Source organism: Amphiura filiformis, chromosome 1 (genome assembly GCF_039555335.1).
Source record: "Amphiura filiformis chromosome 1, Afil_fr2py, whole genome shotgun sequence".
Taxonomy (NCBI): Eukaryota; Metazoa; Echinodermata; class Ophiuroidea; order Amphilepidida; family Amphiuridae; genus Amphiura; species Amphiura filiformis.
In genome coordinates, this window is record NC_092628.1 from 63,044,163 (window position 1) to 63,068,464 (window position 24,302).

The window sequence follows — 24,302 nt, forward strand, 5'->3', positions numbered from 1 at the left end:
TGATACAGGCTGTATAAAATGATTGGTACTCATTGGGTTCTATGTTTATTGACAAGCCTGCTGTTTCCAAATGCAACATTAGATCTTATGCTGCCTTTTGATATACCAGTTCTGTCCAGAATCACTGGAATTCCTCTGTGCTGAACTGGTGGAACTATGGGGGGGGGGGGCTTTAAGTAGAATGGTTAATGTGCTAATTCCATTTGAAATGCACACTTCCCCTGTGGGAGATCTTTCCAAAATATTTCACCGAGTGCTTATGCTGGAAAAAACAATTTTTTAACAGAAAAAAAATCCGGACCAACTCACCATTAACTACCGTAAGACTTGCTGTTCTACTTGTTACTGTTTGTCCTGTGACATCATTGGTTGCCTGGCACCGATAACTACCACCATCTATTGATCTGATATTGCGTATTTCCAAAGCACCACTTGGTAGGAGGGCAAATCTGGAAGCTATAATCTCCATGGTAAGATCTAATACAGAACCATCTTTCTGCCAACTGAAAATATTAAGGAAAACCAGAAAATGTTACAGGGAGTTATTTCTAAACACAAATTATTACATTAATTTAAAGTGTCCTTATAGTTACTATTAATTAAAAGCCTTCTCATCTCTTACACACACATTGAGGAACCCACTGGTAGGGAAATTAAGGTAAAGCCAATGGTCATGTAGTTATTTTGGATAATCGTTTGTTTGTCATCGAGCACAGAATTTGATGTATAGATTAGAATGAGGAAATGTGAGCTTTATTATAAGCTCCTTTGTTAACCATCTTAGAAGATACGGATACCCAAAGTTTTGAGACATAGATGTCTGACAAGACAACTAATATGTAATCGTACTGGTAAACTTGACACTTGGTATCACATACAAGAGAAAAGTGATTCCAATAATTATACTCATATCATGAAAGTTATTGGCTTATTTTGACTTGGTTCCTTTTGCACAACCAGGACAAGCACCATCTTCTGATAAGAAGCTACAAAAAAACTTGTCTGAAGTTAGAATGATTGTTAGAAGAGCAACTGATATCATAACAAGATAAAGTTAGTGAATCACTTCATTAATTAGGAGAGGATTTGAGAGAGAAAGCATCATGTACTACTCATAAGCTCCTATAATAAGCCCCTTTTTGCACCTATCTAGCATGAAGCGCACATTGTTCCATATTAGTTGGGAAATGTTTACCTTATTCTAGGTCTTGGTGTCCCTGTGGCTTGACATTTAAATCTAGCTGTATCTCCTTCATAAACTGAGACATCTTCTGGGCTTGGTATATTACTTGATAATGCTGCAACAACAAGGCACAGACAAACAATGAATTAGACAAAAAAGAACCTCAGTCACACATCTCTATTATTGGATATCTTGTCAGAACATAATTAACACTGATTAATATGAAGATATTGAGATTTAAAATTAATCTGTATTTCCGCATTATTCCGCGGGTTTTTTTTATAACTTTGTTTAAATGTTTTGTGTTACTCCTCCATTGGATGTTGTGTCATATTTTCTGTGTTTTTAATTTTATCCATTGCTAGTGTGACACTTTTGTATCCTTCTGGATCCATCCTTTGGTTCCCCGCTGATCAGTTGGAACAGATTTTCCCTGTTTTTATCTTCCGCATCTAGTTGTTGGCTTATTTTAAAGTAGAACATCCAACAAGTGAATCATAGGTCCTGGGTTCAAATCCAGAATGACAGGTGGAATGGTTGCTGTCCAGTGCAAAATTTCCATTGATCTACAATCAAAAGAAATGACTTCCTCAAATGAAGTATTGACTTTCATTCACAAACTATGTTCTATTAAATGCAAAGTTGTTTAAGATTGCATTACTATCATGATCATGTATGACACAATAATATTATTGCTTCATTTTTTCATGGCTGCCCATGTGAAAAAAATTAAAAAGAAGGCAAATCCACTTATTTAAATGAGTGTCTACTCCGTAAAATAAGTATGAACTCAGTGGTGGCACATTCCCTTGCCGTTTTTTTTACAAGTTGGGTTGTGTGCCGGTCAAGATTGGTGTTTATTGTTGTCTTGTTTAATTGTAACACTTCAAGTTAGTAAAAAAAAACCTGGTAAACTGTTCTTTCTTTCTTCACGAACTTCAGAAGTTTCCATTTCTTACACTTATTACAATAATTGTACAAATAAGCTTGTCAATAGCCCTACTCTCCAATAGACAACATTATGATTAATTACACTGATTTATGTTCAAAATCAATTATTCTGTCTTTTACAAGTCCTACGGCAAATGTCACAAAAACGATTTGTCCGCTTACTATACCTATTCCATACCCACTTACGATAAACAAAGTGCACTAGAGTTCAGCAAAGTACATTGAAATCATTATATCCCATCGACATTATAATTATTATCAATCTTCATTATCAGGGCACTGATTGGGCCAAACATAAACATGGGATTCTACGCTCAGAACTGTATGCCCGATACACCATTGTATCGGATATAATATTTGTGTGACTCCCCACAAATGAATGTATGGATATTAACAAGTCACTATTCCAGCAAAACAGAAAAAGTTCATGGTCAACTTGCAAACCCACTCATGGAAGCACTCGCGCATGCATGCACACACAAACGCACAGCACCATGACTTTCGGGCTGACTTCTTTTGGCTCGCCAAGCCTGAGTTTTTAAAAGGTGTTACAGCATAAATAATCGATTCCTGCTTTTCTGTCTATTCTAGACCCTCTGACCATTGGCGGCAAATATTTTCCATATTAGTCTATAGCTTGTTATGATATCGTAAATAAGTCACGTACGGTATTCAACTCAAATTAATTAGAAAATAATTCGAAGATCAAGTTCAAACCCATCGAAGTGTTAATTTTTTTGACGTAAGAGTAGCCACAATAAAGTTATCTTTTAAGGAACTTAATTTTGATGCAATCTGTATTGATGTTTGTGTTTATGTGCGCATATGTTTGATGGGGGTGTAGGGGTGGGTTTGCATTACAAATACTTCCGAGGACTCTGACATAACAACACACCAAGGACATTTTTTTTACAGAGGACCTAAACACGCGTCCTCGCTACGCAAACCTTGTTAAACGGTGAAAAATGAGGTATTACACCCTACTACCCCCTCTATAGCTTAATGTCCTCGTAGTGTTAACCGGAATCTTGAGCACATGACATAACAACCCACCGACACACCGAGGACACACACACATTTGGACTTTCGTCAAATTTCGTCATTTTTTGTCAGGTCCTCAGAAGTATTTGTAATTCACGGGTGGGTAGAGGTGTTAGCGAGTGTGTTTACAGTTATATTATTATGAGCCTGAATATACCCAGTATATATCAGCTTCCTTCTTGAAAATAATCTTAATTGGTTTCAGCATTTTGAATCCATGCTTGTAACAAGTTCAAACAAACCACAGAACTAAGTTTATGTAACACCTGTAGCTACACAAAGGCACCATTCCTTTCCAGAATGTTTTCTCTATTAACATCAAATGGCCACTGTCCATTCATCTGACCAAATGACATATAGACAAATCATCAACTTCCTGAACAGATCAAACAATGAATTTGTACCCATTTAATATTTTGTAAAATATGTCATTAATTTGAACTATTTAAATCAGTGGGTGCAATCTTACACTTAATTTAATTTTCCGATGAATAAACTAGACCAACAAAACAATAAAGAGTCAAGAAACTTTTACCACTGACATTTGTATTGTGACATCTTTACCCTACACCAGAAATATAAATTCAAAGTAGTTCAAACTCCATTGCCTCCGGTCATATTTACAACCCAATACCAAAATTTGAGAATTATGGAGATGTCAAAGTAAGATTCTTTTAACATGAAACTTTAAAGCTTTTTATCAAACCAAATATGTAACAAAAGCCTAGCACAAATTTTACTTTTGACACTAGTTTCCAGATCTTCTAAAATGGTAGTAAATCATTTTTAAACATCTACACCCCATTAGAGCAATTGAACAAATGGAATTATTATCGCATATTACTTGCTCTATTTTGCCAATAACAAAAAAGACCTGACAAAATGACCGTGATACAAAAGGGAATGTGAATAATGTTGAAAGCAACCTTTTTACAACTTGATTAATTAAGCCGTCACAAAAAGGCAAGATTTATCGAAAATAAAACGCCAAAGACAGATCGCTTTAAAGAATTAAAATGGCAGAACTACAACTCTTCTGTTTGCAACCAGTTGGTAAATTTATTATTTGTTGTGGAATTTCTTTTTATTGGTATTATCTGAAATCAATGAAGTGTTTGACACATACAGAAAGCCGAGTTCAATGAAATCTTTGGGAAATAAACCAGTGTATTCTTCTCCGATATGGCTGGCTGAGTGAGTGCCCACGCTCCGATATGATCAGCGTAAAAGCTTGGGAAAAATGTGCACATACCAATAGACCTATATCAGCACGTAGATTGAGTGCAGTATGTACTTCTTCATTGCCAGCACATTATTGGGTACGACAAAAGAAGATTTGACAATATCTACAAGGACAGCTTTACAGCAAGTATTCCTGAGAGAAAGGCCAGTGCTTGTCACGTTCAACCAAAGTGGTGACTTTGGATCTCAAACTCCTCAGGATTGCTTTAAAGCTAATGCATAGTAGCTAATGTTTTGGTGATTAACAGCTCCTCCACTCTTTGAGCTTCCCCTTCGTAGCTACTACAATGTAGCTAGCTTTGATGATAAGGGTGTTCCTATCTGAAATCACACTTTCCTTCATCCATCCACCTGCAATAAGATCAAACACCTTTTCCATATCATACACAGAATGTCCAGAAGGTGATGTCACATCATAGGCAGGTGTGTAACCAGACTGGTTATTCTGGTGGAGCAAGAGAGCGGTGGGGGATGATGCTCCGTGTGGGAGAGGGGGAAACAGAATCAGGCCCATAACCAGGATTTATCTTTTCATGGGGGTGCTGATTTTAGCGATAGGGGGGCATCCGCTCCCCCAGACCCCCCCCCCCTGGTTAAGGGCCTGAACAGAATCAAGAGAAGGCTGATTTTTGACAGACAAGTTTATCTTCAAAAGGTTTATCTAATGAGGTAGCCAGCCAATTACAAATTTTCAGGTCTGCAGGTTGCATTCTGATTTGGTCTCTACCAGATTGCCATTTGCGAACAGTATGTATTCTTTGTTGAAAACAAATCAGTAGGTGTACCTTTAAAGTCCAAGTTTCCATATTTACTTTCAGTCAAGAGCCAAAATTTCTATTCAATTCTACCTTTTTGTGTGGTTTTGAAACCATATCACGCTGGGCAAGTTTCATACAACATTACGTGACCCCAGAACAACAACATTTCCATTTTTTTTCATCTTGACTGCACTTTTCAATATAAGCAAACACTCACACTTCTTCCACAGTAAAAAAATATATTCACGTACTGTTTGCCAAAAAACTGAAAGACTTACGGATATCAAGTAATAAAACAGTTATTGTACTGCTATTCACTACATCCACAAATACGCCATACAACAAATTCCTATCTGTATACCCCAATCTGTGCACTCAACCAATGTGGTACCATATTTTGTTCTTAAAAAAAGTAATACATATAAATTAATCAATTTTGATATAAAGCTTGGCCTGAAGTTGTAGCTGTATTATTCGCATTTGCTATCGATTACAAAACATAACTTAGGGGTAATTTTTGACTTATCTATTAACTACTTTTCAGTGTTATCAGGATAAATTTTCATTTTATTTGAAAACCAATATCATGAAGTAGGTTTTTCAATCACTGTTTAACATTACGTGATATGTATTATTAATTTACAATATATATAGTCCTTTACTGGCACAAAGTCACATTTAAAGTTGTTTACTAGATCAAATTTCAGGACTATGGCACCTTTAGATGATGCTATTTTGAAGTTTAAAGGCGGTCAATATCACATTATACTTTTTGTGTAGTTCTATAAGCATGAACAAAGAAAACTGACATGTTTGTTTGAAATGAGGTGAAAAAAGAACAACCCTGCGGGCCAAATGTAGGATTTACATGTAGCTTCACCTACGGGTGAACAAATTGACCATTTATGAGGCACTTCATGGAAAAACCTTTGGTTACCTCACGTACAAACGTCATACCTGTGTCACCCACTCTTTCTTTCTTACATCTTTGCTTTATTCCATTTATTGGATCAAAACTTCAAGTATGTTTTAATCCAGTTAACCGCACAAAAGAATCACATAAGCTAAGAAAAATCCTTTTTATGCCTTTAGTTTGTGACAAGAAAAAATGTTTTATATTTCTCTTGAGTCTCACCTACTTTCCTACTTTTCCTTTTTACCTGTTTTTCCTTTGATTCATTCACAAAGGCAAAGCAGCTAATGGCATATAAAGAAGGAGGGAAAACAACTGAAGTATCGGTATCCAAGGGGCCAATATATGCAAAAGTCATTCAATGCAGAACACACCAGAGCACTGGGAATAGCAGTTAAAAAGTCGCTTACGTAAAAGCATTTTGGACAAGTTGTAGTATGAATTTACAGTTCAGGAGTGTTGAGAGTTGTGTTTTACCACTAGCAAATAAAAGTATTCTGAGTCCATACGGTAGGCCTGGAAAGTCAACTGAGTTTTCTGTTGAATGTATTTTTTTTCACAGATACCTTAAAATTTGAGGGATGATTTTCACAATGAAATGAGTACGGGAGTGGAGGAAGTAATGCTACCAATATTGTGACTGGTAATGAGGTTATAACAATACTCAATACTGACATTCATATATCGATATAAGGATGATTTATCCACTTATAAAAAATTCTCATACAAAATGTGTAAATCTAACTCTGAATTTTAAAAATGTTATTGATGAAAACCAGCCAAAGTATGAAGTAACCTCTTGAAACAACAGATAAAATGTCAGGCATAAGTGTGCTCTGCATCAGGGCTCTACATCTCAAAATAATGCCAAATTCAACCATCAGACATCCCCGTAGTATAAACCTCCATATCATTACCCTGATACCGATATAATGCAGACTTAAACACATATTCAACAACAAGCTTTTGAGGTGTATGCTATAGCCAGACCATGGACAGCAAACTAAAAGCCTGCTCACATGCTGGCTAATAATGGACTTTATTACACAGCCACAATCTGGATGCAATGCAATGTGGTTCCCATATCAGATGGGCTTCTGTGGTGGGTGTCATCTCCTGAGTGTATTGGATCTATAGGGGATGTACAAAGAAGTGCTTTATTTACTATTTTCAAACCTTCCACAGTATTTTGGTACATTTTTGTATACCACTATATCTCTGCAGTTACCATGGTACTTCAGGGGCACCTAGTTGTGATTATAAATTAGGTGGTTGTACCTCGAACACATTTTGGTGTACCTCATTGAGTAGCGACACCTTGCTAACTGACAGACAGTACAGATCTTCGGTGATACACATATGACCACCTCATCGGTCTCAGTAACAACGATCAGGTCTGTACGCAGGATTTCATTTGGGGGGTGCTGATTTTGAAAAAGTGGACTTTTTTCAAAGGGGTGGGCGATTTTGTGAAAATGGACTTTCTTCCCAAAATTTGGACCTTTTTTGTCCAAAAAAGCGTTAAAAAAAAACGATTTTTTGTTGTTGCTTGCTACGGTCACAAATTCTGAAATTTTGGGACTTTTTGTATACTTTTCTTCCAAATTGGGGGGGTGTCGCACCCTCCAGCACCCCCTGCATACATGGGCCTGACAACGATGGAGATGATTTCACCTTTGGCATACCTTTGGCTTATCTCTGCAGTACCACTAGTACATATAGGTACTCTGAGATGACACTAACCTAAACCAGTAGCTGACTGCTGACTAGCTGGGGATTACCACATTGAAACATATTGAGGTTTACATATTCCATAAGTGTACAATCCTACTTTAACCCTAACACTCCCAGGTACTACAAAATACTCCACTGCAAAAACATGCATCCCACATGATGCAATGGCGCAATAACCCTAAGAGCTGTGATGTATACGCATGGTTTCGTTGGCCGGGCCAGCTAAAAACCCATGGCTACTAGTCGCTGACCTACTGCTTGGCACGCAAGGGGTCTCTGGTTCTAATCCCGACCAAAACAAACAACTTTGTCCATCTTCTTTCTTTAATCCTTCTTTCTTTCCATTCCATATCCAACAAAGCATGCAAAACGTTAGGGTTAAAAAGTGCAAGCGGGTAGAAAACTCAAAGCATTGAAGAAAGAGATATCTCTTTTTTCCATTCTCAAAGTATGCTTCATGCTTTGGGAATCTGGTTGTGCACTGCCTAGTTTTTGATACACATAGGGGATACATACACTCTTAATCCTCTTAAGCTTATTCCTTTATCATGTTCATAGCTGTTCTTATACATTAAATTCCTCTATTCTTGGCTTCTCCACAATACATTCCAGGAAATATGCATCTTATTTCATGCCCATTAATCTGTGTTACAACACCTTTATAAAACTTTCCAATTTGGTAAAAATCAGAGCAGTTTCTTATCAGCGGCACTTGCTAAAAGGGGGTTATATTTTCATAGAGTGGTGTTATTAAACAATATTACAATCCTACTATAATTCACCAGAATCTGTACGTCTGTTTGTTTGTCTGTCTGTCCGCCTCTTTTCTCGGAGACCGGGGGTTGCACGTTCCTCAAACTTGGTGGGTGGGTGCAGCTTGATATGAGGAAGAACCAGTTTATATTTTTTAAGGTCATAGGTAAACGACCGGGTCAAGTCCAATTGCAGTCTAATTTCAAATTCCTCCTATGGAGCTCAAACTTGGTGTGTGTGTTGACCTTGGACTAACAAATAAAAGTTTCCATGGTGACCTTTTCGTCAGACCTATGGTTAAGAGGTCATAGGTCAAAAAAGGTAGAAATTTCAAATTGCCCCTATGGATCTCAAACTTGGTGGGTGGGTGGATCTTGGACTAACAAGCAAAAGTTTCCATGGTGACCTTTTTGTCAGACCTACGGTTAAGAGGTCATAGGTCAAAACAGGTAGTAATTTCAAATTGCCTCTATGGAGCTCAAACTTGGTGTGTGGGTGGATCTTGGGCTAATAAACAAAGTTTCCACAGTGACCTTTTTTTTTTTTTTCGGTTAAGAGGTCATAGGTCAAAAAAAGGTAGAAATTTCAAATTGCCTCTTATGGAGCTCAAACTTGGTGGGTGAGTGGACCTTGGTCTAACAAACAAAGGTTTCTACGGTGACCTTTTTGTCAGACCTACGGTTAAGAGGTTATAGGTCAAAAAACGTAAAAATATGGTCAACGGTCAGGTCAAATTTCAAATTGAGGGTGAAAGTGAGGTCAAATTGCATAAAGCTGCAATTGAGCTCAGCTGTGAAAAAAGTGATTCCAGCCAAAGGACACACCCTGATTTTGAGATCTGCAAAAGCCCATAACCATGATAGCCGAAAACCGCGAAATACGGGTAACCGCCTAGTGATATTAATCCACCAAGATAAATCCAAGAGGATTTACAAGATTAACTTCTTCGGGTTTATTTGAGAATGTAAAAACAAGATTTGTGAAATATTAAGCTGTAGATTTTATTATCATCAGTTTGTGCATTTCAAAAAGAAAATTACGCAAGTTTACGTTCTATTAAATACATGCATAATGGCTTATAAGAATATTGCTTCTTGTGGAAACTAGACCGTATCATATTCTACAATTTCTTTATATTTTCAGATCTTAATTGGTGATTGCTTCAGAATTTCTGTTCTATTTCAATATCCTCTCCCCATTTCTAACTTCTTTTATGCATGAGTATGTACGTCATTACTGTTAAAAATAAATAAATACAGAATTAATATAATTTGTATCTGTCCCAGAAAAGTACTATACCAAACATTTTTGTTTCAAGCATTTTCCATGTTATGAACGATGTACACCCCACCCTTCATAAGTTCCATATGTTACACTGAACCTATAGCATACAGTGAAACACTCCCAACCTGAACAGGGCCTCATTTTTCACCTTTTTGAGAAAAAAATCATCTTTCATACCGGGTCTTTCAAAGAAAACACTTGTCTTGCTTTCTTAACTTTTCAAGCCTTTACGCTGAAAATCCGTAAGTCCAAAAATAAAATCTAAGTGTATTCCATTTCAATACATAATATAATAACACTAAGAAAGAAAAAACGGCCGACACCTGTTAACGTCTTAGTTTTTACTTAACAGAATCCAAGATGACCTTAAACGAGAGCGAGCTAAAACAAGCAGAGCATTTTACACCTATTCCCTAAACTCACATTTCAGGGCAGTAATTAAGCAACAAACAACTTAAGACAGAGTGCTTTAGCTTTGCTCTACCTTCTTGCTTCATCTCAGTTGGTGCCTGGAAATCTATGCTATGCTTGTCTCAGTGCTCAAATGCAAAGTTCAAGTTCTCCTCATACGATACTCAAGATACCCCTCAAAGGAGGCACTCGCCAACTGTTTTTCGGGCATTTTGTGACGTTGGCGTTGTTTGCAATCCTAACTTGGCATTCCCCACGAGATGGGCCTCTTTTTTGGTTTTTGTAGTTTTCCTAGTGCTGTCAAGCAGGTTGTTCTTCACCTTATACCTCACTGTGTTAAGTGTGTGCTGCTATGTCTACTTTAATATCATCAAAGTTTGCAGCTAAGGTTACTTAAAATCCTACTTACAAGTGGATATAATCAACACCTTCATGAGAACAATGTTGCATATTTCATACAGAATATTATAAGCTCTTTTCCCCAATTGAGAGCTGATAATCCATAGGATTTCAAATTGTTTGCAATTAAAAATAAGCTTTGATTGTCCACAGGAAAAAAAATCATATTTAAGGCCATTTCCAAATTCATTAATAACTTTTGAACTGTGCATAGAGTATTGTTAATCTAAACAATAGTTATTTCAAATTGCTGGATTGACCTAAAGACTAAGGATTACATTGAGTATTCAGCAGTAAATTGTCATCAAATTGCCATTTCTTTTTCATTCCTGCAATGGCCTCCATAACAAATCACCTTCATGCTTTACAACATGGGTATGGGCATGTGAAACAAATTTTTTTACAATTCCACTTTAATGTAGTTTAATATATAGGTAAGCGAACATAATCCGCTTTTCCTTTTAAATCCATTCTTTTTGTCACTTAGCCAGCCATTTTAACCTTGCCAACTGCCACATGATTAGCGCAGTTCAACCTCAATTTTAGAGTCCAATGTTAAATAACGATTTCCTTTAACATGTTTAATACAAATGCTAGAAGATTTGTCTTAACATTCCCTAAAAGTCCCCAATAAAATTACACTCCAAAATTGTAATAGTCCAAGTCAAGAACTAGGGGGCTGCAGGGCAATTGGGGTTATATAATGAAGGTAATATTCAGATGGCGGATTATTCTTGCCAAGTTCTATAGGGTATTGTGCATTGCAAGCACCAGGGTGATCTGTGAATAGCCTGGGGTTAAGAAGGGATAAGCGGGGCATTGCTCTACTAGCTCTATATTATAAAAGGGTTGGTTGGTAGTTGTGAAACTGTAAGGGGACTTTGCAAACAAGTAAGGGTCACACAGCTAATTTGAGGTTCCACATTTGACAAGCAAGTTGTCATATCGAATCTTACAGATTTACACAAAATAATGCATGACATAGGCCCTCAGAGGCTTTCAAATTCCAATGGTCCAAGTTTTGGCTGGTTAGGGTATAAGAATATCGCCTGTTTCAGAACAACTATTAAAGTATATGAAGGGTTTGTCTGTTTGTTTGTGTGTCCGTTATCATATTTTCCACTCATAGTGCTGTACTCAAATCTACATTTGCTGTTTTTGTAGTGGATATAATTAATTATGAGTATCAATTTTCTTCCCTTTTCACCATGTTGGTGCAGGTTATGGTGGGTTCAGTCTTCACTGACAATGTGTACGCATGATGGTTCCAATTAGGGTACTTTTCAAGAAATGTCCATGAAATTTTCGAGGACAAAATTGTTCGCGATTGTCCAAATTAGCGGTGTTTTGGAGCAAAATTGTCCTTGAAATGAAAAATAGGGTATATTTCTAGGACTTTCGTCTGTGTTTTACCGCTACAGTTTTTGTTATTGTCCTCATTTCCCCGTGAAATAGGGGTACAAATTCAAAAGCGTCCTTAAATGGCAAAAATAGGGGTATTTATTTCGAAAAAATGTCCTTGATTCCTCGTGATAAGGGGGTGAAATGAAAATGCGTCCTCAAAATGATAAAAATAGGGGAGGTATTTGGGGGCAAATTTTCCTTGATTTCGCGCAAAATAGGGGGTAAAATTGCTGCAAATGTCCTCGATTCCCCGTGAAATAGGGGTCATTTTCAAATCCTGGAACGGTCATACGTCCTACCTTTAAATACAAACTGAACCCACCGGGCATTACTACACTACAAGATTCCTATTGGGCAGCCTACACAGGTACTGTGGAGTATCAGGGGAGTACCAGTGTAGTATCACTGCTGGTGTGTCCTGTGTAGTAGCAGTATTGGTACTATGTAGGTACTTTGTACCTGTGCAGGCGGCCTGTAATAAGAATCTTGTAGTGTACATTATGGTTGATGTAGATGGATTTACAAAAAATAAATCATTTCTATCAAATATCAATCATAAAATCTCTCAATCCAAATTTTCTTTAAATGATTTAAATGTTTATTTTTCTTATTTTTGCTTTCCTTTGTAAATGTTTCATTCATAATATTTACTTAATACTTCCCAATTAATAGTGAGCTTTTAGCATCCACTGCCATAGACTTTGTATTCTTTCCGTCCTATCAATCTGTCCCTTAGTCAACTTGATATTATACTTGGCCACATAACTAGCTGTGTAAATACATACGCAACTACATATTGATTGGGCATATTGATATACTGAATGCATGATTCAATTAAATCATTAATTACATCACCAGCCATGCATCCAGTAATTAATCTAATTAATTGAGATGCAGATTTAGATTCATAATTCAGTTACACTCAGCCGTGGGTCAACAGTCTTCGTTTGCCTTATCCATAACGATATGATGTCAAAATGTAACCTTTTCATGAAAGCAGTTGACAAGAATTTAAAAAATTTAATGGAAAATTAGCCCAGTATTATTTCTTTTAAATTGTATGTGTTCATGATGTTACTAAAATATATTTTAGGGGGGATGCTTGAACTATAGTTCTGAAAACACAAAAATATCACTTTTTCCTGAAATTGTCACACCCTGGGTCTCACATAAATGACTGAATTTTTGGTATTGCCTGAAACATTAAAAATTATCTGAAAACCTGCAATTGTAGGAAAAGTTACACTATTACATCTGTATGTAATGTATAAAGTATTCTCAAAATAGTAAAGCATAAAGAATCATATTTAATCAGAATGTTATTAAAAGGCAACATTAATGTCATTGCAGCTTGGTCTCTAATATTTCTAAAAATGTCATTTTGTACAAACAATTGTTAAAATGTCAACTAGATTTGGGGCATCACCCGCTCAAAGGTGAGAAAAAAGAACACAGCACACAGATGTTGCTATGACATTTACACAGCAGATTGACTTAGCACTACAAACACTAATCCTTAAAATTGATACAATGTGATCTTTCAAATTCATTTCTCAACTCGGCAAATTAGATCTGAAATGAACTTTATCTTACTTCCTGTATTTCTCCCCGAGAAGGAGGCTATGATCTTCCTGACATTTACAAACAATCTTATACTACGAACTCTGTAAACAAATAAATTGATGGTAAAGAAAATAAACCTTTTGTAGCTATCAAATATGTACCAAAATTGAAACAGGATTGAATATGTACAAGAAATTGTGTTCTCTGGCATGTTTCTGTTCCAACACTTCTTGTTTTGAGGCTACACGGTGTAACAAAAACTAGCACACAAAATATTCCTGAGTGCTTTCCTTGGTTCTCTATGGTGCACTTTTTTTTATACATGGACATGCCTGGCGGACCTTCAGTAGTGTCACATCTTGTCTTTCTCTTAGTTTCTTACCGGAAGAGGCCTTTACACACACAGTCTTTCATTCATTCAACAAGCAATGCAAGTCACAATGTAATCGTGGAATTGGCAATGGTAAATATCTCCGGCTCCACTGTGTCTTCCTCTCCCCATAGGCGTATGCAACGGCGCATCAGATTCCAACAAATATATGACAATTCTACCTGTGCGTTTAGTGTGGGTTTACTTGAAAACATCTTTTACATTTTATGTGGCATTGTTTTTCTTTGAATATATGAATGTGAGTTAGGCATATGTGTATGGATATATGCAGTGTGTGAGATGTGACAGATTCTTGTATGGGGTGTGTAGGGGGCATTTGTAAATGCCTCCAAACGAGGACCTACATATGGATACACACCATAAAACGAGGACACACCTCCAAACGAGGACGTCCTCGGTTTGAAACTATGACCAGGATGACGTAAATGATGCAAATATGCATATAAGATAGCATATAAGATAGGTCCCCCATAGGAAGTATAGGACGGGTCTCAGTTGGATAGTAAGTTGTCTGGTATGTTTGTGTGAGGTCCACGGTGTGTCAATTAAAAACGGGTGTGTAAGTCCTCGGTTAGATCCTCCTAAAGTCGAGGTCCTCGTTTGAACGTATTTACAAACAGGGGGTGTGTGTGTGGGGGTGTACTTGTGATTATTTATATTTCTTGACATATTTTACTATCGGCTTGCAAAAATCCTCATCTGCAATTCACATTTATTTGAAAAGGTCCACATGAAGAGTTTGATGCGAAAAGCGATTAACACCATTTTCAAATTTTTTAAGTTGAGGAGACCAACATCTTATGGCTTTAAATTGAAACTTGGTGAGCATAAATCTACACCCCCACAAGTAATCGACCTCGAAACATGGACGCCATTTAGGACTATGCAAACATGGTAGTTTGACTCGTGTACGATAGAGGACGTATTTGGCAAATACATTAGATATGCAATTGTAGACCTCCTTGGACCAAGTACAGCCCCCTCCCATTGCAGAGTGGTTCACGGTTTAAATGTGAAGTGCGAGTGTGTGTCCTCATTTGCTGGCAAACACTGACACACCCCTACACACACGTGTATGCAGTATGCACCCATACCAACACACCCCCACATACACAAGTCGATGCTAATCATGTTTCATTTTTGGTTGGTAGCCCAATTTATGCATTACATTGCTCAATAATTATTTCAAGAGGTTATCCGGATCCGTAATACGGCGGCTATCTTCAGATTTCCTCCGCCGGCAATTAACACACGCTTAACCCATCCTCTCAAAAATACTCTCATCTCTATGCATATCTTACTACACAAAATTGCTTTTAAAATTTCATGATAAGGCAATGAAGAAACACTTCAAAATGGATAGCTGCTGTGCATTGCACTGCTTGAGTATAATATTTTTGTTCCAGTAAAGTGTTTTTGGAGGGTCCTGTTAGGCTTTAAAATGAGATTAATACTAACTTTGAATTTTTATTCTCATTTTTTGCCCCAAATTTGCAATACAAATTCAAGATATATTTACAGTATAGAGGAAATCAGGAAAAATTACAATTTAAGTTGAGTTTTATAGTGCATATTTTGCCAAAAGGCAGCTATTTCTGGTAGCATGAAATCAACATTGCAAAGATTCAAATGTATCAGCTGTCGCAGTACAAATTGACAAAGGCGGCGGGCCTATGAGTGGCACCTCCTCTTGAAAAGGCGCCACTGCCACAAGTATTACTCTCACTACTATTTACTTATCATCGTCCATGCATCCACAACTAGAGAAAACGCATAAATGCCCTGTATTTATTAAGTCAACACAACCGGATACGAAAATCGTTGTTCGATCCGACGTTTGATAATGTGGACGCAAGACTAGCAGCTCACATAGGGTGAAGCTTTTACGAGCAAATAACACGGCCCTGGTTACAGCCATTTAAGAGGTTCGCCATTGTCATGGAAACAATGTAAATACGGAGGGATCAAATTGATGATAGCGGCATGCTCTAACTAGCCTGCTTTGGTTTATGGTTACGCAAACATAATTTGCCAGGAATTTTTGACCAGAGATATGACGATGGTGACAAAATAGATAATCAATCAATTAAGAGGTAGAAAATGGCAACTGGTTCTTGTCAAATGACAGGATGCGGTCATCAACATTGCTAGTCTACTGTCAATAATGCCATTTCAATGTTATATAATACTCTATCAAATATGTATTTTAGTGGTTTTTGTGGGTTATGAGAGTATATTTATTCTAAAACAAATCCTAGTTTAAACATGTTTAGTTTAATGTATGCAAATTTATGCAAGAAGTATAGTTATTGCACTTGAACCAATTGGTAAATAAATTTGACATGTTCTCTTGAAATCCCTTGGACATGTTATGGGTATTATAATGATGTAGTGCAGTTTGTAATTAACAAGTTTATTTAAGAAGTAGTTCTTGCTACAATTTCAACCAATAAAGAAACATTGCCAATGTTGATGTTGATTGTTGACTTACCGTCAAGATTCGCTTAATGGCGCACTTAGGCTCCTTTGCCTTGGGGTAAATTTCATGTGCAAATAGAGAGCGCCCTCTTCTAAAATCCCAACAAGAATTACGGTGTGTGTCCTTATTTGCTGGTGGAATTTTATGGAAGGGCACTTTTAGGTTGTGCCTAAAATTCCACTTATGTCAAGGGAGCCCATAGCGCCATTAGGCGAACCCTTTCGGTATAACCTTTGACATTTGAGGCTATTTTTTTACAGATTTTGATAGATTAGGCCACAATATGAGAAAACTATCAATTGATCATCTTTGATACATCTGCTATACATAATTTTCACATTTCGTTACAAAGTGTAACATAACATGCAAAGCGCCCTCTATGATAATACTTACAAGCTATAGATAGTACTGCATCTTGACTAATAATCATCTTCCCTCGTGTATCTTCTGCTGTACAATGATAACTACCCTGTTCAGTTCTTGTTACTGAGTTAATTCTTAATGCCCCATTGGACAAATGTACAAAGTTTGAATTGGACGTGTCTACTTCACTTTGACCTCTTAGCCATCTGAGGGTCACTGGTTGACTGGCAGACATTACTGTACAGTTTAACGTCACAGACCGTCCACTGGCTACTATTGCATTTTTAGGTTGAGCTGTAAAATACAGGGGGTAGAATGGCCGGATGTTACCTGCAGAAATGAAAAAGAAAAGGTGTTGTTGTTTGTAATTAACTTTGTTGAACTTATGATCAACTAACATTTGATTATTTTAATGAGGAAAACTCATTTGAAGCTTACACACCTTGGTGCACACACAATCAACATTCATGTTCAAACACATACTTATTCATGTTCAAACACATACTTATTCACAGTCGCTTAGAAAAACACACTTGCAAACACAATTGTATTATCATCAGCATCATTATGATGAACTCCTGAAATAAGGCTTCTTGTCACAATCATGTACGTACAATTAAGAGCAGCTCAGATGCTATCTTCTGTAGATAGCAGAAATGTGCTATCTACTGTAGATAACAGGATGGTGCTATCTACTGTAGATAACAGGAATGTGCTATCTACTGTAGATAACAGGAAGGTGCAATCTGATGCTGAGATCTGATGTATATAGTAGAAATGTGCTATCTACTGCAGATAACAAAAATGTGCTATCTACCGAAGATGCTATCTACTGTAGATAGCAGAAATGTGCTATCTATTGTAGCTAACAGAAATGTGCTATTTACTGTAGATAGCAAATGTGCTATCTGCTGTACATAGCAGGAAGGAGCCATCTACTTATTTTCTGTAAAGCTTTGCGATTGGACAAATACCATTTTATTCATTTTAATTTACATTTACCACTTCTACATGGCCAGAAAACATACCATATCTAAACACATACCACAGGCAATTCCAATTCACCTAGCATGCCAGAAAAGGAAACATGCGATTCATCCTTTTTCTTTTCTCTTTATGATAACATATATCTGACACTGCTTTAAGTAAAATCACTTTCTTTCAATTCAAATGAAAAACACATCATGTACTTTCTCCCAGGCAAATAAAAACACTTTATTCTCATTTCAAATTATTATATATATCTTATCTATAAGTGGAGCAAATGCACTACAGGCTCAAATCAAGTCTCACAATTTTCAAATATTCATAAAACATCAAACTATTTTTAGGTCAAACCTCGCCAAAAAGGCATTACAGAGAATTCAAACAAAATATGCTGAAAATTGCCAATGTCTCATCAGGGAATACAGCCATATGAATTTCTCCAGGTAGATTTTCATTTCAAATGACTTCAAAGTGCATTCTGGATTTTCTCTACTATCTTTTCAGGTCAAATTTTTTGAAACAAAAAATAGACTAATTTCCCCCAGCTCTAGCGAGAATTGCATTGCATATTTCATAGCCATCAAATTGTGTTAAACGGTTTACATCCATCATAAGCAGTTTTACTATTTCTAATCCTTAGAAGTTAACCACAGGAAGGTTTAGCTGCTGTAAATTTACACATATCTTTCAAAATACGCAATTTAAAATCTACATGAAAAATGCCTAAGAGAGTACAACCATGCCGAGTAGTGGTTATGAAATTGTGCATAACCAATACTTGATATTTGGTTATGCAAATTTAAAATGCGATGAGGATTGCACTACCAGCTCACATACAAAACATAGAGGTACTTTGCAATGAGGCAACTTTATGTCAACATTAATCAAATCAATACAACCTGATTGATTTAAATGTCATTAATAGATGCGAGAGAAACAAGCCAACAACATCGCTAGGATGCTTCACAACATGGTAACGCTTCCTCTTAATGAGAAAAAAATGTAGGAAGTTTCTTACAAAATCAGTCACGATTGCATTACATGACTGGGTGGTATTTCTATGGTGTCACCAAAGGACAAAACTCCCTTGCAGTGTATGTTCTACTTTAAGCATCAGCAATGCAATTATCTAAAGAACTGCACTAAATTCTCCGACTTGAAAATATCTGCCGAGGCTTAAGAAGCTGTAAACATGTAGTAGTTTTCATGTCATACACCCGCAAGTCTTGCTAGAGATTAATTTCCATATCAGATGTAGGTTGTCACACTTATGCTTAAGAATTAAATGCTTTATATCTACTTGCATGCTGTAATAGCTTCTAACTATATTCAAATTTATATGTTACTGTGTTGATATAACAAACAAACAGACAAACAAACACATTCTGATGTGTATTTTGCCAATACATAGTACTCTTTTCACACTGTACATCAATGAATCAACCAGATAATTCATGGTATCATGTGTCGCTTAAAATATTTGGATGTCAAAATTATTCAAATCAATTAAAGAAATGCTTAGCTCTCAAATACCTTGCAAAATACACACAAAACACTAGATTTGTCTTTATTACAAATTTGAAATTTGTAATAAATTTTTGGATAGCTCTCACACATTGCATGGTGTTTAACTCTACATACGGTGACATTTACAGTCATCCTCAGCAGCTTTTTCATCAGCTGCACACAGTAATCATCTTACAGTCTAGATGGAAACCAGCAAAACCATAAAAAGTAATAAAACATTTAAGCATTCTCTACACCCCTACAGCTATTTTGCGATGAAATAACCAGTTTCCTCAGCGCTTGATGATTTTGCACTTTCATGATTAATACATAATGGGCCTCACTGGCATGGTATCCCAATCGGTATAACACTTGTTTGTTTTATTGAAATCTATCCGTTTATTTCAATAACGATTCTATTTATATCTATATATGTATTGAGGGAGGAATGTACACACAAAAGAGTACATCAGATGTGGATACGTATCGTTTGATTTGAAACCACTGGGAAATATTTGAAATAAAATGTTGCTGTGTACGCATACGTATGTGATTATCTTGTCGGATATCGACTGGCCGCTCGTGGCCGCTAGGGTTAATAAGCGGCCCGTATTAAAGAGAATTATACTTGCACGATAGTAAATTAGTTATGACACCTTGTTAGTCAAACAAATTATGATATTACTGTAAGCCCAGCTGATTAAGAGGAAGATGAGTTCAGTGGTTGTGTGATCATGATGCAAGTAAATTAACTGCATGCCCACTCAATATTAATGAGGTCACTATAGTTCACTGACTGTATATATACCTGATGAACCATTTTCATCAAGATAATTCAAATTCACAGCTTAGTTTTCAAGCTTAAATTCATGTTGATTCAAATACATCCTACAAATGTGGTGTCCTGATAAGTATAGAAAAATGATCTCCGAAGATATGAATCATGATTCATATCAATAATCTTGTTTAGTTCTCCAGTTGAAGTGCATAAAACATAAAAAATATTACACCCTCTATGGAAAATTTTCGAACCAGAACTGAAAATCCAGCAACAATAAGAATTAAGACAATATATGTGGGCTTACATTACCAAGTGAGAATAAATGCGAAATTGCCTGAAAAGAATTCTAATCCTTTATTTCTAAAACACCCACATCTAACCACACAAAGCAGAATAAAATATTTAAGACATTCAGATAATTCAAGGTTATGGGAAGATCTTTCCTATTTGTCTGTCTGGCTCCAGGTATGAAGTGATTAGACTCCTTTAAAGCCACTGACATGTTCTTTTAAAATATCGTATTTACATTAATTTGTCTTTTCCTTTATCAGGCATGATATGATAAGCAATGGTGTAACAAAAGGTTTGCATTCAAGAGGATAGTACATGTAAGAGGGGGAAGGAAGGAGCAAAATCTAAACTTTCTGTATCTGCATGAAATGCCAAGAAGAGGCGAAGCAATGGTATGCCCAGGTCAGGTGGCTATGGGGGCTTCACAACTCTGGGTTTTCTCTAAATTCATGTCAAATCAGCTTATATTTGGAGAATTTCATCTCCACTTCCACTCCCTCCCCCATCCTGCAGGTTTCCGGTCATGTCCCTTGTAAGAATCTTGACCTTGGAAGGCTCATAACCTTCACCCCCCCATATGCCATATTGCTATTGTGATTTTCAGGAAGACCAGCAATGAAACAAATGTTATGCGCCACCAGCGCCACATGTTTTGTTCATACTGATGGAGCACGCACTGAAACTGTTTAAGAGCTTTATCTATCATGATGTGCCTGGATTTAATAAACGTATCGGCGTAAACAGGAAAATGTCTATAGTGCCTCACAAATGGATTGGCTTCACTATAAAACAAGCATTAAGATATAATACTGACAGTATGGCATTGATAAGCTCAATAGCATCCACTGTTTCCAATTTTCATTTTTCTATTACATCTAAATTGCTCCGCGGATGATGTCTATATTTGCGTTTTCGATGCGAAGAGATGGACTTAATAGAAATTGTCACTATCAATTCCAGCATGTGACTGATGAGGTCTTTACCCATGGGTCAATGACATAGAACCTGTTAGAAATGTACACCATGGCTGATTGGAGCCATGGTCACTTTACTAGGTGTGTATTCTCAAGGTATTCCCTGATCATCTATAATCATTAGCAATATTGAGGTTTGTGACAAACAAACAATAAGACAAATAAGTGCAGAGAGGAAGATAGAAAAGGGTGGAGGAAGAGAGTGTGAACATGGTGAAGAGAAGACAGAAAATGGAAGTGTAAAGACAGGAAGAGGGAGAGAAGGGATGAGAGAGGACGTGAAAGAGGGATATAGGGAGAGAGGGGTTAGTAAGAATAAGCCAGAACAGAGAGTTTGTTAATTCAGGGTGATGCGAGGGATATGCAGTTACGGCCTCAGTAGAAACAAATCTGGTGAAGGCGAATGTGGGGTGATGCGAGTGAACTTAACCATCAACCTTTTGAGGTGGTTAATAGTGGTGAATATGCAGCATTATTCTGAGTAGAAACTGTTCGGGTTGCGATTTTGCAGATGACACCAGAAGTTGGGCTGCTATAATACAGTGCGAGCAGTCAAAATATGACCTTGAAGGTCAAGAACAATATATTCTGCACTTCTACCCTCCCACTAAATACATGAGTAGTGAATTGATACTCTATATTTACAGTGCAGTACAAATGATCTGATGACGTTGAGGGGATTTAAAATGAGGGTGAATATGAAAGCGCTATATTTGCGAGGTGCTCAGTATAAACACGCTCTAAAAGAAGGAAAGGGTGCAGAATTATGAGACTGGAGTGACATGGAGAAGCAAGGAGAGATCACAAGTGAAGCAAGCAAGATGGCCTAGCGAGAGAGAAGGGGCATTTCCCAATTCCAATTGGGTGTAAACAAGATACAAATTCACGAATCCTTCTTGATTAAGTGAGGTTGTGGAAAAGCAATGCCATTGTATCCACCTGACCCCTTTACACCAGATACAGCGCCAATGAATCGGTGACCTTTTCGGTAATCTAGAATTACAACAGCAAGAGTGCCAGTGTATAGAGAAAGTGTTATGAGTGTAAATATCAGTATCATTGATAGCATCAATATAAACAATGTCAACACCAAGATCAATATCAATATTAATATCAATATCACAATTAACCATTTACTGATACTGGTCATATTGAGAGTGTGATTACTGTAGGTCATTTACACCTTTGCCTTGCTTATTATAATAATTTAAACTAATTTTAAGCCCTATAACTTGATACCAAGAACCAAGATTTTTATTCAATCAATGGTATCAATTCAGGTGAAATATTTTAAAGCATTTTTACCAATTTTATAATATTAATTTCTGTGTATCTGGAGATTTAATAACGAAACACGATCTTCATCCATGGCATTGTCTTTTTTTAAAACAGTTCTTGTTGAGACAACATTGTTTTTAATCCTCAGCTAACTACTTCCATAGTCTATAGCCACAGCCATGGAAAATAATGAATATCTTTGTATACTGAACAATTTTGGCAGGAGATATTGCGCTTATTCACAGTACCTCCTCTGCAGGGCACCTCAAAAAGCCACTTTTCCCCAGATCCTTACTTCATACAAGCTATCCCTATACAAAGCCAGTGAGATTATAATAAAATTCAATTTAGGAAAATATTAGCTCATAACTTGGCTATAATTACATAGTCATATTATACGATGCCTTGAACTTCACCAGATGAAGAAGCCACAATAATCGTCATCATCATTTGTCCATCTTTCTTTTTACAAGCGCAGCTCAATATGCTTGGCGGCAATCATTATAATGAAGTTATGGCAGAAAATATGCCGTTATGGTTTTGGTTGGCGGGAGTTATGCTGGATTTGCCGAGGGCCTGGTCATTCAACCCATCCAATGCCTTTAGGGGTGGTGATAATGATTGTTGATATGTCCATCTGGGGAATCTCACCTGAAAATCTTACAAACAACCGATCTATATGGACTGGAGGTAGCTGCAGGGGTAACAGACGCAGAATAAAATATCGGCCAGATTTGGCCATACTGGAAATAAATGTGAGATGTCAAGCTTTGTGGGTAAATCTGTTTTATTTTACTTTGGAATCCATTTTTCTTACTTTACTCTAAAATATTTATGCACGGTGTGTGTCATTCACTGATTTCAGTGTTTATTTTTTCTTAGGTGCATATACCTGTAGGGCTTATAATAATATGTGCCCAGTTGTGGGTGTGTCTCTATGTCTGTTACCACGGTTACTTGGACCATGAAGCATTTAAAGGAATCTTTGTTCTCCAAGTTGGCTGTATTTCTTACATTTCTGTCTGGATTATATGATCTGGATAATGATAACACCTCTAGAAACCTCTAGAACATCTTCTTTTAAATAGGCTTACACTTACAGACCTATGTACACCTACAAAGAAGAAATAAATCCAAGTGTTAAATAATGCTGTTTTGATAACAATTTACACTCCACAGCACACTAAGCTTGTAATGGTTGAATGTCCAGTGATAATGTCACTAAAATATTGATTAGTTAGTCCATTCTAAAGCCAGATATATAAACTAAAGCCTTCAATATTACAAAAATGATCAGACCATTAACTGTGAAATAAAATCTAATCCAGTGAATTTCCCATTTATAATATCCTCATAAAGTCCTTCAATTTAATACAGTTTAATGCAGTAATTGTGTAAAGCTATACAATAATCCTCCTCTTACCAGATAAAGCTGAATATTTTATAACTACGCATTAGTACCTTTATCATTTTGCTGTGAAGCATCTGTTCAAATTGTACAAGGATAAATGTTGCAAGAATTATACTGTGAGAGATGAAGGGGTTTTTCTTTCATTTTGAAGGTTTTCTCCCTTTTTTTTATCAAAAATAAGATAATGTAAGCTTCTCATTACATT

At 36.6% G+C, this 24,302-nt stretch overlaps 1 protein-coding gene across 11 annotated transcripts in view; it reads right to left on the reverse strand.

Moving 5' to 3' along the window:
- Positions 1 to 24,302, reverse strand: part of LOC140150618 (neogenin-like) — a 175,466-nt gene that overhangs the window by 73,843 nt on the left and 77,321 nt on the right. For all 11 annotated transcript variants that reach the window (XM_072172690.1, XM_072172713.1, XM_072172751.1 and 8 more), the window contains exons 2-4: positions 16,900 to 17,199; positions 1,196 to 1,298; positions 310 to 503 (exon numbers count right to left, since the gene is read on the reverse strand). In XM_072172690.1, the coding sequence (XP_072028791.1) occupies positions 310 to 503; positions 1,196 to 1,298; positions 16,900 to 17,199 (597 nt within the window). The remainder of the gene's footprint in view (positions 1 to 309; positions 504 to 1,195; positions 1,299 to 16,899; positions 17,200 to 24,302) is intronic.